Source organism: Phyllobates terribilis, unplaced genomic scaffold (assembly GCF_046119375.1).
Source record: "Phyllobates terribilis strain yellow unplaced genomic scaffold, ASM4611937v1 Scaffold_3__8_contigs__length_932513732, whole genome shotgun sequence".
In the NCBI taxonomy this organism is placed as follows: domain Eukaryota; kingdom Metazoa; phylum Chordata; class Amphibia; order Anura; family Dendrobatidae; genus Phyllobates; species Phyllobates terribilis.
In genome coordinates, this window is record NW_027362763.1 from 53,912,281 (window position 1) to 53,929,390 (window position 17,110).

General features: G+C 53.5%; 1 protein-coding gene across 1 annotated transcript in view; it reads right to left on the reverse strand.

The window, feature by feature from the left end:
* The window catches only part of KIF13B (kinesin family member 13B), a 205,660-nt gene that overhangs the window by 81,475 nt on the left and 107,075 nt on the right, over positions 1 to 17,110 (reverse strand). Inside the window, exons 20-21 of the mRNA XM_073673434.1 lie at positions 13,320 to 13,469; positions 2,428 to 2,553 (exon numbers count right to left, since the gene is read on the reverse strand). Of these exons, the coding sequence (XP_073529535.1) occupies positions 2,428 to 2,553; positions 13,320 to 13,469 (276 nt within the window). The remainder of the gene's footprint in view (positions 1 to 2,427; positions 2,554 to 13,319; positions 13,470 to 17,110) is intronic.

The window sequence follows — 17,110 nt, forward strand, 5'->3', positions numbered from 1 at the left end:
CGCCCATTGACTTTAATGGAGCTGCAGCAAATCCCCCAGCGATGTCTTCATCCCGGCGGTACACTGAGGGGAGCGCGCTCGCTCCCAGCAGTGTACTGCCCTGCCAGGTCCTGCGGTCACGTGCACTCTCAGCTGAAGATCAGATGAGAGCTCACGTCACCTCACTTTACTGCACCGATGATGCGTGAAGAATGTTCCCACCAGTACTGGTGCTGAGGTCACCGGGGCTGATCAGCTGATGAACCCAGTGACCTCACTCCTGCAGCAGCATGTACACTGAAAGGAGTGATTTTACACTCCTCTCAGTGTACATTGCTGTCTACAGCAGTGACATCAGTGATTGATGTGGCAGCTGTAGAAGTGACACGGATTGCAGAGGGACAATCGTTGGCGGTAACCGTGGACTAGGTCGTGACAGTGGACAGGTGAGGGATATGGCAGTTTTTTGTTTTATTTTTATTAGGAAACGCGGGATTCGGGGACTGAGCGTACAATAAAACTTTTTTTTAAAACCGTGTGTCATTTTATTTGATTAAAATACTTTATTCTGGCCGTGTATTTATGGAAAAAGTGGCGACAACTTTACTATGCGGTTAGTAATGGGGGCGTCTTATAGACGCCCTCCATTACTAACCTGGGCTTCATGTCAGCCGCCAATACAAGGCTGACGTGAATCCCAACCCTATTACCCCACTCGCCACCGCTACAGGGCAGTGGGAAGAGAGGAGGCTAAGCGCCAGATTTGGCGCATCTTATGGATGCGCCATTTCTGGGACTGCTGAGGGGTGATATTAATAGCCACGGAGGGGGCTAGTATTCATGGCCCCTTCCCTGGCTAATAATACCATCCCACAGCAGTCTGTTTAGCCTTTTCTGGTTAGATTTTATAGGGAGACCCCACGTAAATTTTTCTGGGGTCCTCCTGTAATCTAGCCAGTAAAGACTAAACAAACAGCTGTGGGCTAATATTAATAGCCAGGGAACATTGTTGGCTAATGGCCCCTTCCCTGGCTACTAATATCAGCCCCCAGCAGTCGGCTTTCCCTCTGTGGGTTATAAAAATAACGCGGGAGCCCACGGCATTTTTTTTTTTTTTTTACATTTTAGGCTCTGTGGCCATGATCCGGACGTAGCAGCGCTTTGGACGCATATTTTTGCTGCATCCAAAAAGTTGCATTCTATGGAACGCAGGTAAATCCGCTCGTGATCACTGAACCATGTGGATTTATCGCATTCAATACTTTCTAGTGGTCAAATTTCTGTTGCGGAGACTAGCGACTCCGCAAGAGAATTTGACATGCTGCGATCCTGAAAGACGCGCCGCAAGTCACTGTCCGCGGGTGATCCGCAGCCTCAGATGCACACATAGCGGACATGGGATTTCTAGAGATCTCAGTAACATCTGCACGCTGCAGGTTTGACGCTGTATAAACACACAGCGGCTCCTGACCGTGGCCACATACCCAAACTTACCCACAGAATGTCAATTTCTGTAGCGGACACGCTAGTCTCCGCTGCAGATTTTGACTGATTGAAGTGTCATTATATGCGGTGGATTCATATGTACCGACAAAAGAGCGGTATTAGAACACCGCGTTTTGGACGCAGCAAAAATATGCTGCGTCTAATGCGCTGCTTGCTGCGGTTCGTGGGGATGTAACGAAACAGCTGTGAGCTGTTAATAATAGCCAGGGACAATGTTTGCCTAATGGCACCTTCCTAGGCTAAAAACAGCAGCTTACAGCTGCCCCAGAAATTACATGAATGGGAATGCTAATGAAGATTGGGATTAGCTGACACCTACCTCTTTCGTTTGGTGATGACAAGGTGTCAATCAGACCCTTTCATCACCAAACCTAATTAAAATAAAGTAAAGTAAAGAGTTAAACAAACACACAGCCACAGAGCAAACACTTTATTTGAAATACAACAGACACATTTAAAATTAACCACTATACTAACCCCAGTTCTGAAGATTGCTTTTTGGAGCTAAATAAAGTTTTCATTGATGTACAAAAACGCTTAAAAAAATAAAATAAAAAAAAATGTAAAAAAAAAAAAGTGTCAAAAACGCGCTTTTTTTTCTGCAGCACTTTTCCTGCCAAAATAATGCAGAAATGCTACAGAAATTTCTGCTTCAAATCCTGAATGTGCACACACAGCCTTAAAATAGAATAACATAGTAGAAGGAGAATTCCAGTAGAAGAGTGTGCTCATCTTTTAGTTATATTTTGCAAAAGCAATCTCCCACAGCAGCACAGAGTATTTCTGGAGAACTGAATGCAGATGAAAATGAAAGCGTGCTGGCAAAGCCTATGCAGTGCGCTGGGAGAATAGTAGAAAGACCAGCGTCTTTCAGCAGTGCAGAGTATTTCATATTTCAGGAGGGCAGTGGAGCATATAGTGCTGGGAGAGCGTCCTACTCACCATACAGACCAGTTTGTGCTCCTGAGTTTTGATGTCGTTGGTGGTGTCTCCGTCCTCACCTCCGGCGATCCGCTCATCGATGTCTCCACTGACACGGACAACCTCTATGTGCAGCCGGCCGGATATCTGCGCAAAGGACGGCAGAGAGCGGTCACTGGAGAGGGCGACGCTATGGACGTAGAATGAGGTGTGTGCAGTGTACGGCGGTATACATGTGAGCAGCAGCGTGCGGCGGCCTCACCTCGTACTATGGGGTGTGCAGTGTACGGCCGTATACATGTGAGCCGCAGCGTGCGGCGGCCTCACCTCGTACTATGGGGTGTGCAGTGTACGGCCGTATATATGAGAGCAGCGGCGTGCGGCGGCCTCACCTCGTACTATTGGGTGTGCAGTGTGCGGCCGTATACATGATAGCAGCAGCGTGCGGCGGCCTCACCTCGTACTATGGGGTGTGCAGTGTACGGCGGTATACATGTGAGCAGCAGCGTGCGGCGGCCTCACCTCGTACTATGGGGTGTGCAGTGTACGGCCGTATATATGAGAGAAGCAGCGTGCGGCGGCCTCACCTCACCTTGTACTATGGGGTGTGCAGTGTACGGCGGTATACATGTGAGCAGCAGAGTGCGGCGGCCTCACCTCGTACTATGGGGTGTGCAGTGTACGGCCGTATACATGTGAGCAGCAGCGTGCGGCGGCCTCACCTCGTACTATGGGGTGTGCAGTGTACGGCCGTATACATGTGAGCAGCAGCGTGCGGCGGCCTCACCTCGTACTATGGGGTGTGCAGTGTACGGCCGTATACATGTGAGCAGCAGCGTGCGGCGGCCTCACCTCGTACTATGGGGTGTGCAGAGTACGGCCATATACATGTGAGCAGCAGCGTGCGGCGGCCTCACCTCGTACTATGGGGTGTGCAGTGTACGGCCGTATACATGAGAGCAGCAGCGTGCGGTGGCTTCACCTCGTACTATGGGGTGTGCAGTGTACGGCCGTATACATGAGAGCAGCAGTGTGCGGTGGCCTCACCTCGTACTATTGGGTGTGCAGTGTACGGCCGTATACATGAGAGCAGCAGAGTGCGGCGGCCTCACCTCGTACTATGGGGTGTGCAATGTACGGCCATATACATGAGAGCAGCGGCGTGTGGCGGCCTCACCTCGTACTATGGGGTGTGCAGTGTACGGCCATATACATGTGAGCAGCAGCGTGCGGCGGCCTCACCTCGTACTATGGGGTGTGCAGAGTACGGCCGTATACATGTGAGCAGCAGCGTGCGGCGGCCTCACCTCGTACTATGGGGTGTGCAGTGTACGGCCATATACATGTGAGCAGCAGCGTGCGGCGGCCTCACCTCGTACTATGGGGTGTGCAGTGTACGGCCGTATACATGAGAGCAGCAGTGTGCGGTGGCCTCACCTCGTACTATTGGGTGTGCAGTGTAAGGCCGTATACATGAGAGCAGCAGCGTGCGGCGGCCTCACCTCGTACTATGGGGTGTGCAATGTACGGCCATATACATGAGAGCAGCGGCGTGTGGCGGCCTCACCTCGTACTATGGGGTGTGCAGTGTACGGCCATATACATGTGAGCAGCAGCGTGCGGCGGCCTCACCTCGTACTATGGGGTGTGCAGAGTACGGCCGTATACATGTGAGCAGCAGCGTGCGGCGGCCTCACCTCGTACTATGGGGTGTGCAGTGTACGGCCATATACATGTGAGCAGCAGCGTGCGGCGGCCTCACCTCGTACTATGGGGTGTGCAGTGTACGGCCGTATACATGTGAGCAGCAGCGTGCGGCGGCCTCACCCCGTACTATGGGGTGTGCAGTGTACGGCCGTATACATGTGAGCAGCAGCGTGCGGCGGCCTCACCTCGTACTATGGGGCGTGCAGTGTACGGCCATATACATGTGAGCAGCAGCGTGCGGCGGCCTCACCTCGTACTATGGGGCGTGCAGTGTACGGCCGTATACATGAGAGCAGCAGCGTGCGGCGGCCTCACCCCGTACTATGGGGTGTGCAGTGTACGGCCGTATACATGTGAGCAGCAGCGTGCGGCGGCCTCACCTCGTACTATGGGGTGTGCAGTGTACGGCCGTATACATGAGAGCAGCAGCGTGCGGCGGCCTCACCTCGTACTATGGGGTGTGCAGTGTACGGCCGTATACATGAGAGCAGCAGCGTGCGGCGGCCTCACCCCGTACTATGGGGTGTGCAGTGTACGGCCGTATACATGAGAGCAGCAGCGTGCGGCGGCCTCACCTCGTACTATGGGGTGTGCAGTGTACGGCCGTATACATGAGAGCAGCAGCGTGCGGCGGCCTCACCCCGTACTATGGGGTGTGCAGTGTACGGCCGTATACATGAGAGCAGCAGCGTGCGGCGGCCTCACCTCGTACTATGGGGTGTGCAGTGTACGGCCGTATACATGAGAGCAGCAGCGTGCGGCGGCCTCACCCCGTACTATGGGGTGTGCAGTGTACGGCCGTATACATGAGAGCAGCAGCGTGCGGCGGCCTCACCTCGTACTATGGGGTGTGCAGTGTACGGCCGTATACATGTGAGCAGCAGAGTGCGGCGGCCTCACCTCGTACTATGGGTGTGCAGTGTACGGCCGTATACATGAGAGCAGCAGCGTGTGGCGGCCTCACCCCGTACTATGGGGTGTGCAGTGTACGGCCGTATACATGAGAGCAGCAGCGTGCGGCGGCCTCACCTCGTACTATGGGGTGTGCAGTGTACGGCCGTATACATGTGAGCAGCAGCGTGCGGCGGCCTCACCTCGTACTATGGGATGTGCAGTGTACGGCCGTATACATGAGAGCAGCAGCGTGCGGCGGCCTCACCTCGTACTATGGGGTGTGCAGAGTACGGCCGTATACATGTGAGCAGCAGCCTGCGGCGGCCTCACCTCGTACTATGGGTGTGCAGTGTACGGCCGTATACATGTGAGCAGCAGAGTGCGGCGGCCTCACCTCGTACTATGGGGTGTGCAGTGTACGGCCGTATACATGAGAGCAGCAGCGTGCGGTGGCCTCACCTCGTACTATGGGGTGTGCAGTGTACGGCCGTATACATGAAAGCAGCAGCGTGCGGTGGCCTCACCTCGTACTATGGGGTGTGCAGTGTACGGCCGTATACATGAGAGCAGCAGCGTGCGGCGACCTCACCTCGTACTATGGGGTGTGCAGTGTACAGCCGTATACATGTGAGCAGCAGAGTGCGGCGGCCTCACCTCGTACTATGGGGTGTGCAGTGTACAGCCGTATACATGTGAGCAGCAGAGTGCGGCGGCCTCACCTCGTACTATGGGGTGTGCAGTGTACGGCCTTATAAATGTGAGCAGCAGAGTGCGGCGGCCTCACCTCGTACTATGGGGTGTGCAGTGTACGGCCGTATACATGAGAGCAGCAGCGTGCGGCGGCCTCACCTCGTACTATGGGTGTGCAGTGTACAGCCGTATACATGTGAGCAGCAGAGTGCGGCGGCCTCACCTCGTACTATGGGGTGTGCAGTGTACGGCCGTATACATGAGAGCAGCAGCGTGCGGCGGCCTCACCTCGTACTATGGGGTATGCAGTGTACGGCCGTATACATGTGAGCAGCAGAGTGCGGCGGCCTCACCCCGTACTATGGGGTGTGCAGTGTACGGCCGTATACATGTGAGCAGCAGCGTGCGGCGGCCTCACCTCGTACTATGGGGTGTGCAGTGTACAGCCGTATACATGTGAGCAGCAGAGTGCGGCGGCCTCACCCCGTACTATGGGGTGTGCAGTGTACGGCCGTATACATGTGAGCAGCAGAGTGCGGCGGCCTCACCTCGTACTATGGGGTGTGCAGTGTACGGCCGTATACATGTGAGCAGCGGCTTCACCTCGTACTATGGGGTGTGCAGTGTACGGCCGTATACATGAGAGCAGCAGCGTGCGGCGGCCTCACCTCACCTCGTACTATGGGGTGTGCAGTGTACGGCCGTATACATGTGAGCAGCAGAGTGCGGCGGCCTCACCCCGTACTAAGGGGTGTGCAGTGTACGGCCGTATACATGAGAGCAGCAGCGTGCGGCGGCCTCACCTCGTACTATGGGGTGTGCAGTGTACGGCCGTATACATGAGAGCAGCAGCGTGCGGCGGCCTCACCTCGTACTATGGGGTGTGCAGTGTACGGCCGTATACATGAGAGCAGCAGAGTGCGGCGGCCTCACCTCGTACTATGGGGTGTGCAGTGTACGGCCGTATACATGAGAGCAGCAGAGTGCGGCGGCCTCACCTCGTACTATGGGGTGTGCAGTGTAAGGCCGTATACATGTGAGCAGCAGCGTGCGGCGGCCTCACCTCGTACTATGGGGTGTGCAGTGTACGGCCGTATACATGTGAGCAGCAGAGTGCGGCGGCCTCACCCCGTACTAAGGGGTGTGCAGTGTACGGCCGTATACATGAGAGCAGCAGCGTGCGGCGGCCTCACCTCGTACTATGGGGTGTGCAGTGTAAGGCCGTATACATGTGAGCAGCAGCGTGCGGCGGCCTCACCTCGTACTATGGGGTGTGCAGAGTACGGCCGTATACATGAGAGCAGCAGCATGCGGAGGCCTCACCTCGTACTATGGGGTGTGCAGAGTACGGCCGTATACATGAGAGCAGCAGCGTGCGGCGGCCTCACCTCGTACTATGGGGTGTGCAGAGTACGGCCGTATACATGTGAGCAGCAGCGTGCGGCAGCCTCACCTCGTACTATGGGGTGTGCAGTGTACGGCCGTATACATGAGAGCAGCAGAGTGCGGCGGCCTCACCTCGTACTATGGGGTGTGCAGTGTACAGCCGTATACATGAGAGCAGCAGAGTGCGGCGGCCTCACCCCGTACTATGGGGTGTGCAGTGTACGGCCGTATACATGAGAGCAGCAGAGTGCGGCGGCCTCACCTCGTACTATGGGGTGTGCAGTGTACGGCCGTATACATGTGAGCAGCAGAGTGCGGCGGCCTCACCCCGTACTATGGGGTGTGCAGTGTACGGCCGTATACATGAGAGCAGCAGAGTGCGGCGGCCTCACCTCGTACTATGGGATGTGCAGTGTACGGCCGTATACATGTGAGCAGCAGAGTGCGGCGGCCTCACCCCGTACTATGGGGCATGCAGTGTACAGCCGTATACATGAGAGCAGCAGCGTGCGGCGGCCTCACCTCGTACTATGGGGTGTGCAGTGTACGGCCGTATACATGTGAGCAGCAGCGTGCGGCGGCCTCACCTCGTACTATGTGGTGTGCAGAGTACGGCCGTATACATGAGAGCAGCAGCGTGCGGCGGCCTCACCTCGTACTATGGGATGTGCAGTGTACGGCCGTATACATGAGAGCAGCAGCGTGCGGTGGCCTCACCTCGTACTATGGGATGTGCAGTGTACGGCCGTATACATGAGAGCAGCAGCGTGCGGTGGCCTCACCTCGTACTATGGGGTGTGCAGTGTACGGCCGTATACATGTGAGCAGCAGCGTGCGGTGGCCTCACCTCGTACTATGGGGTGTGCAGTGTACGGCCGTATACATGTGAGCAGCAGAGTGCGGCGGCCTCACCCCGTACTATGGGGCATGCAGTGTACGGCCGTATACATGTGAGCAGCAGAGTGCGGCGGCCTCACCTCGTACTATGGGATGTGCAGTGTACGGCCGTATACATGAGAGCAGCAGCGTGCGGCGGCCTCACCTCGTACTATGGGGTGTGCAGTGTACGGCCGTATACATGAGAGCAGCAGCATGCGGCGGCCTCACCTCGTACTATGGGATGTGCAGTGTACGGCCGTATACATGAGAGCAGCAGCGTGCGGCGGCCTCACCTCGTACTATGGGGTGTGCAGTGTACGGCCGTATACATGTGAGCAGCAGCGTGCGGTGGCCTCACCTCGTACTATGGGGTGTGCAGTGTACGGCCGTATACATGTGAGCAGCAGCGTGCGGTGGCCTCACCTCGTACTATGGGATGTGCAGTGTACGGCCGTATAAATGTGAGCAGCAGAGTGCGGCGGCCTCACCTCGTACTATGGGGTGTGCAGTGTACAGCCGTATACATGTGAGCAGCAGAGTGCGGCGGCCTCACCTCGTACTATGGGGTGTGCAGTGTACAGCCGTATACATGTGAGCAGCAGAGTGCGGCGGCCTCACCTCGTACTATGGGGTGTGCAGTGTAAGGCCGTATACATGAGAGCAGCAGCGTGCGGCGGCCTCACCTCGTACTATGGGGTGTGCAGTGTACGGCATTATACATGAGAGCAGCAGCGTGCGGTGGCCTCACCTCGTACTATGGGATGTGCAGTGTACGGCCGTATAAATGTGAGCAGCAGCGTGCGGCGGCCTCACCTCGTACTATGGGGTGTGCAGTGTACAGCCGTATACATGTGAGCAGCAGAGTGCGGCGGCCTCACCTCGTACTATGGGGTGTTCAGTGTACGGCCGTATACATGAGAGCAGCAGAGTGCGGCGGCCTCACCTCGTACTATGGGGTGTGCAGTGTACGGCCGTATACATGTGAGCAGCAGAGTGCGGCGGCCTCACCCCGTACTATGGGGTGTGCAGTGTACGGCCGTATACATGTGAGCAGCAGCGTGCGGCGGCCTCACCTCGTACTATGGGGTGTGCAGTGTACGGCCGTATACATGTGAGCAGCAGCGTGCGGCGGCCTCACCTCGTACTATGGGGTGTGCAGTGTACAGCCGTATACATGTGAGCAGCAGAGTGCGGCGGCCTCACCTCGTACTATGGGGTGTGCAGTGTAAGGCCGTATACATGTGAGCAGCAGCGTGCGGCGGCCTCACCTCGTACTATGGGGTGTGCAGTGTACGGCCGTATACATGTGAGCAGCGGCTTCACCTCGTACTATGGGGTGTGCAGTGTACGGCCGTATACATGAGAGCAGCAGAGTGCGGCGGCCTCACCTCGTACTATGGGGTGTGCAGTGTAAGGCCGTATACATGTGAGCAGCAGCGTGCGGCGGCCTCACCTCGTACTATGGGGTGTGCAGTGTACGGCCGTATACATGTGAGCAGCAGAGTGCGGCGGCCTCACCCCGTACTAAGGGGTGTGCAGTGTACGGCCGTATACATGAGAGCAGCAGCGTGCGGCGGCCTCACCTCGTACTATGGGGTGTGCAGTGTACGGCCGTATACATGAGAGCAGCAGCGTGCGGCGGCCTCACCTCGTACTATGGGATGTGCAGTGTACGGCCGTATACATGAGAGCAGCAGAGTGCGGCGGCCTCACCTCGTACTATGGGGTGTGCAGTGTAAGGCCGTATACATGTGAGCAGCAGCGTGCGGCGGCCTCACCTCGTACTATGGGGTGTGCAGTGTACGGCCGTATACATGAGAGCAGCAGAGTGCGGCGGCCTCACCTCGTACTATGGGGTGTGCAGTGTACGGCCGTATACATGAGAGCAGCAGAGTGCGGCGGCCTCACCTCGTACTATGGGTGTGCAGTGTAAGGCCGTATACATGTGAGCAGCAGCGTGCGGCGGCCTCACCTCGTACTATGGGGTGTGCAGTGTACGGCCGTATACATGAGAGCAGCAGAGTGCGGCGGCCTCACCTCGTACTATGGGGTGTGCAGTGTACGGCCGTATACATGAGAGCAGCAGAGTGCGGCGGCCTCACCTCGTACTATGGGGTGTGCAGTGTACGGCCGTATACATGAGAGCAGCAGCGTGCGGCGGCCTCACCCCGTACTATGGGGTGTGCAGTGTACGGCCGTATACATGTGAGCAGCAGCGTGCGGCGGCCTCACCTCGTACTATGGGGTGTGCAGTGTAAGGCCGTATAAATAAGAGCAGCAGCGTGCGGCGGCCTCACCCCGTACTAAGGGGTGTGCAGTGTACGGCCGTATACATGAGAGCAGCAGCGTGCGGCGGCCTCACCTCGTACTATGGGGTGTGCAGTGTAAGGCCGTATACATGTGAGCAGCAGCGTGCGGCGGCCTCACCTCGTACTATGGGGTGTGCAGAGTACGGCCGTATACATGAGAGCAGCAGCATGCGGAGGCCTCACCTCGTACTATGGGGTGTGCAGAGTACGGCCGTATACATGAGAGCAGCAGCGTGCGGCGGCCTCACCTCGTACTATGGGGTGTGCAGAGTACGGCCGTATACATGTGAGCAGCAGCGTGCGGCAGCCTCACCTCGTACTATGGGGTGTGCAGTGTATGGCCGTATACATGAGAGCAGCAGAGTGCGGCGGCCTCACCCCGTACTATGGGGTGTGCAGTGTACGGCCGTATACATGAGAGCAGCAGAGTGCGGCGGCCTCACCTCGTACTATGGGATGTGCAGTGTACGGCCGTATACATGAGAGCAGCAGAGTGCGGCGGCCTCACCCCGTACTATGGGGTGTGCAGTGTACAGCCGTATACATGAGAGCAGCAGCGTGTGGCGGCCTCACCCCGTACTATGGGGCATGCAGTGTACGGCCGTATACATGAGAGCAGCATCGTGCGGTGACCTCACCCCGTACTATGGGGTGTGCAGTGTACGGCCGTATACATGAGAGCAGCATCGTGCGGTGACCTCACCCCGTACTATGGGGTGTGCAGTGTACGGCCGTATACATGAGAGCAGCAGAGTGCGGCGGCCTCACCCCGTACTATGGGGTGTGCAGTGTACAGCCGTATACATGTGAGCAGCAGCGTGCGGTGGCCTCACCTCGTACTATGGGGCATGCAGTGTACGGCCGTATACATGAGAGCAGCAGAGTGCGGCGGCCTCACCTCGTACTATGGGATGTGCAGTGTACAGCCGTATACATGAGAGCAGCAGAGTGCGGCGGCCTCACCTCGTACTATGGGATGTGCAGTGTACGGCCGTATACATGAGAGCAGCAGCGTGCGGCGGCCTCACCTCGTACTTTGGGGTGTGCAGTGTACGGCCGTATACATGTGAGCAGCGGCCTCACCTCGTACTTTGGGGTGTGCAGTGTATGGCCGTATACATGTGAGCAGCGGCCTCACCTTGTACTTTGGGGTGTGCAGTGTACGGCCGTATACATGTGAGCAGCGGCTTCACCTTGTACTATGGGGTGTGCAGTGTACGGCCGTATACATGTGAGCAGCGGCTTCACCTTGTACTATGGGGTGTGCAGTATACGGCCGTATAGATGTGAGCAGCGGCTTCACCTTGTACTTTGGGGTGTGCAGTGTACGGCCGTATACATGTGAGCAGCGGCCTCACCTTGTACTATGGGGTGTGCAGTGTACGGCCGTATACATGAGAGTAGCAGCGTGCGGCAGCCTCACCTCGTACTTTGGGGTGTGCAGTGTACGGCCGTATACATGTGAGCAGCGGCCTCACCTTGTACTTTGGGGTGTGCAGTGTACGGCCGTATACATGAGAGCAGCAGCGTGCGGCGGCCTCACCTCGTACTTTGGGGTGTGCAGTGTACGGCCGTATACATGTGAGCAGCGGCCTCACCTTGTACTTTGGGGTGTGCAGTGTACGGCCGTATACATGTGAGCAGCGGCCTCACCTTGTACTTTGGGGTGTGCAGTGTACGGCCGTATACATGTGAGCAGCGGCCTCACCTTGTACTTTGGGGTGTGCAGTGTACGGCCGTATACATGTGAGCAGCGGCTTCACCTTGTACTTTGGGGTGTGCAGTGTACGGCCGTATACATGTGAGCAGCGGCCTCACCTTGTACTTTGGGGTGTGCAGTGTACGGCCGTATTCATGTGAGCAGCGGCCTCACCTTGTACTTTGGGGTGTGCAGTGTACGGCCGTATACATGTGAGCAGCGGCTTCACCTTGTACTTTGGAGTGTGCAGTGTACGGCCGTATACATGTGAGCAGCGGCTTCACCTTGTACTTTGGGGTGTGCAGTGTACGGCCGTATACATGTGAGCAGCGGCTTCACCTTGTACTTTGGAGTGTGCAGTGTACGGCCGTATACTTGTGAGCAGCGGCTTCACCTTGTACTTTGGGGTGTGCAGTGTACGGCCGTATACATGTGAGCAGCGGCCTCACCTTGTACTTTGGGGTGTGCAGTGTACGGCCGTATACATGTGAGCAGCGGCTTCACCTTGTACTTTGGGGTGTGCAGTGTACGGCCGTATACATGTGAGCAGCGGCTTCACCTTGTACTTTGGGGTGTGCAGTGTACGGCCGTATACATGTGAGCAGCGGCTTCACCTTGTACTTTGGAGTGTGCAGTGTACGGCCGTATACTTGTGAGCAGCGGCTTCACCTTGTACTTTGGGGTGTGCAGTGTACGGCCGTATACATGTGAGCAGCGGCCTCACCTTGTACTTTGGGGTGTGCAGTGTACGGCCGTATACATGTGAGCAGCGGCTTCACCTTGTACTTTGGGGTGTGCAGTGTACGGCCGTATACATGTGAGCAGCGGCTTCACCTTGTACTTTGGGGTGTGCAGTGTACGGCCGTATACATGTGAGCAGCGGCTTCACCTTGTACTTTGGAGTGTGCAGTGTACGGCCGTATACTTGTGAGCAGCGGCTTCACCTTGTACTTTGGGGTGTGCAGTGTACGGCCGTATACATGTGAGCAGCGGCCTCACCTTGTACTTTGGGGTGTGCAGTGTACGGCCGTATACATGTGAGCAGCGGCTTCACCTTGTACTATGGAGTGTGCAGTGTACGGTCGCATACATGTGAGCAGCAGCGTGCGGCGGCCTCACCTCGTACTATGGGGTGTGCAGTGTACGGCCGTATACATGTGAGCAGCAGCGTGCGGCGGCCTCACCTCGTACTATGGGGTGTGCAGTGTACGGCCGTATACATGTGAGCAGCGGCCTCACCTCGTACTATGGGGTGTGCAGTGTACGGCCGTATACATGTGAGCAGCGGCTTCACCTTGTACTTTGGAGTGTGCAGTGTACGGCCGTATACATGTGAGCAGCGGCCTCACCTCTCCTTTTTGGTTGATGATGGGGACGGCATACTGCAGCTTCACATCATGGAAGAGAGACTCCAAAAACACATTGGCCACCCCGATGAGGCTGTGATTCTCCTGCTCGTCATAGAAAGGGTCGGCGCGCCGGAAGTACGCCCGGATCACCTGCAGAAAACGGGAAGGTGAAACAAGAGGAAAAGTAAGTTTAACAATAGTAAGAAAGTGAACACCATACTTCGCTCAAATATACCGGCCCAAAGCCTGAGGCTGTACTATTGAGAGATGCGGATAGCAGCATGTTCCCGTTTTGCAAGTGTGAACATGTACCGTATTTGATTTTTTTTTCTTTTTGCGGCAGCACAATATCAGGTTTTAGGTTTTTATTTGACTGTTCAGAATGTGTGCACTCACAGAAAAACCACAACTATGATGAATGAACGTGTGGGAGATTCCACGCTGGGCTTGTGCTACCGTGTGACATTATAATCCTCTAACCAGTATTATACTACCTCACAGCTATGCGTGAGCTGGGGCACCGCGGGGCACGCACGACAGAGGGCACCGCGCTGTACTTGATTCAGAAGCAGGCTCAGAATTGTGGTCAGAGAGACATTACCGTGGCAGGTAGTACTTGCCCCTGATGGAGCGGAGATAAGGAGAAACTGACAAAGAGGTACGTGATGTCTGCAGAGGGGGAAACAAGGGAAAAATATACACAACTCAATTTTTTACCCTTGTGAAAACATCCTCATTGTAAAATGAGGCTTGAACTAGGAAAATAATGATGGCAGAAAGCAATTTTTACTTAAACTTCCCCTTTTCTCAATCAAACTGTTTAGATGCTGCAGTCACTATTGACTGTGGCATCTTTGGGATTAAGTGGCCTGGATCGGAGTTACTTCCTACTCAGGCCATTGCCACAGACTTCAGATAAACCGGGATTTGTACGGCAAAAAGACACTGACAATCTCTCATCTAACCGCATGGATGGGGCGGTCACTATTAACTGCAGCGCCTTAGGGGTTAAGCTGCCTGGCTTAGAGTGATCTCCGATTGCCCCAGAGAAAAGGACATACAGTTATATGAAAAAGTTTGGGCACCCCTATTAATCTTAAGCTTAATGTTTTATAAAAATTGGTGTTTTTGCAACAGCTATTTCAGTTTGATATATGTAATAACTGTTGGACACAGTAATGTTTCTGCCTTGAAATGAGGTTTATTGTACTAACAGAAAATGTGCAATCTGCATTCAAACAAAATTTGACAGGTGCATAAGTATGGGCACCTCACCAGAAAAGTGACATTAATATTTAGTAGATCCTCCTTTTGCAAAAATAACAGCCTCTAGTCGCTTCCTGTAGCTTTTAATGAGTTCCTGGATCCTGGATGAAGGTATTTTTGACCATTCCTCTTTACAAAACAATTCCAGTTCAGTTAAGTTTGATGGTCGCCGAGCATGGACAGCCCTCTTCAAATGATCCCACAGATGTTCAATGATATTTAGGTCTGGGGACTGGGATGGCCATTCCAGAACATTGTAATTGTTCCTCTGCATGAATGCCTGAGTAGATTTGGAGCGGTGTTTTGGATCATTGTCTTGCTGAAAGATCCATCCCCTGTGTAACTTCAACTTTGTCACTGATTCTTGAACATTATTGTCAAGAATCTGCTGATACTGAGTGGAATCCATGCGTCCCTCAACTTTAACAAGATTCCCGGTGCCGACATTGGCCACACAGCCCCAAAGCATGATGGAACCTCCACCAAATTTTACTGTGGGTAGCAAGTGTTTTTCTTGGAATGCTGTGTTTTTTTGCCGCCATGCATAACGCCTTTTTGTATGACCAAACAACTCCATCTTGGTTTCATCAGTCCACAGGACCTTCTTCCAAAAAGAAATTGGCTTCTCGAATTGTGCTTTTGCATACCTCAGCCGACTGTTTGTGGCGTGCTTGCAGAAACGGCTTCTTTCACATCACTCTCCCATACAGCTTCTCCTTGTGCAAAGTGCCTTGTATAGTTGACCGATGCACAGTGACACCATCTGCAGCAAGTTGATGCTGCAGCTCTCTGGAGGTGGTCTGAGGATTGTCCTTGACTGATCTCACCATTCTTCTTCTCTGCCTTTCTGATGTTTTTCTTGGCCTGCCACTTCTGGCCTTAACAAGAACTGTCCCTGTGTTCTTCCATTTCCTTACTATGTTCCTCACAGTGGAAACTGACAGGTTAAATCTCTGAGACAGCTTTTTGTATCCTTCCCCTGAACAACTATGTTGAATAATCTTTGTTTTCAGATCATTTGACAGTTGTTTTGAGGAGCCCATGATGCCACTCTTCAGAGGAGATTCAAACAGGAGAACAACTTGTAAGTGGCCACTTTAAGTAGCTTTTCTCATGATTGCATACACCGGGCTATGAAGTTCAAAGCTCAATGAGGTTACAAAACCAAAAAAAGGGCTTTAGTAAGTCAGTAAAAAGTAGGTAGGAGTATTTAAAACAAGAAAATGATAAGGGTGCCCATACTTATGCACCTGTCAAATTTTGTTTGAATGCAGATTGCACATTTTCTGTTAGTACAATAAACCTCATTTCAAGGCAGAAACATTACTGTGTCCAACAGTTATTACATATATCAAACTGAAATAGCTGTTGCAAAAACACCAATTTTTATAAAACATTAAGCTTCAGATTAATAGGGGTGCCCAAACTTTTTCATATAACAGTAAATAATGTAGACATGTACTAAAAACTCAAGGACCCACAGGCGTGGTATCCTCTCTATATACCTTTCTACTGAACTCTAAAATCGCTTCTATCCAACTTGCTGTAGAGCATAAATGGCGGCAATTAATCCCTTCTATAACTGATGATCAGTGGAATGATGCGCTAGAGGCGCATATGGTGGTGTCACCAGCCACCAATAATAAATTATTTAAATTATATATACTCCATCAATCTTACCGGACCCCAATAAGACTGCATAGATTTGGTAGAAAGGCATCTGATGAATGCCACAGTTGTGGGGAATCAGGAGCGGATTTCTGGCATCTTATTTGGAATTGTGGGATAATACTAAGATATTGGAGTGAAGTGATAACTACATTGGATCGGATAGTTGGGATGCCAATTGAGTGTAGTCCAGAGTTTTGTATCTTGGGTATTGTGGACGAGGAAATATGGACACACTACGATCGGATATTCCTCCGGGAGGTTATATTTACGGCCAGGAAAGCGATAGCACCAAGATGGATGGCAGGGAAATCTCCTACTATCAACCAATGCAATAAAGCTAGTGAATGATACAATACCGTATGAGAATATAGTATATAGAAATAGGGGATGTCCCCAGATGTTCCAAAGGATATGGGAAAGATGGTGTGATTCAACCCTTTACATACCTGTCCCCTGGTGCCATGACCCTGCTAATCTTACGTTAGGAGTCCTGATATATGCCCTTTTGAATACATGGGAAATGATATATGATATATATGGACTGTAAGAGTGGACCTCTACTACAACTATAATTGAGATATGTACTGAATTCTGAAGGAATTGGCCGGTCTAGTAAAGAGTGCAGTGCCCCATAATGAAACTGGTTTGTTTTTTTCTTTGACTGTTTACTCTGATTATTGAGAACGTGATGTAAACTGTATTGGACTGAGAATGGTCAGTGTTTGGATTACCCCGACCTTATAATATGACACTATTTCTTTGTAACCATTATCCTGTGGAATTTTTCAATAAAAAGAAAAATAATGCAGACGTGTGGGATAACCCCCTTTTGCACACAGTATAAGGTTTTCTGC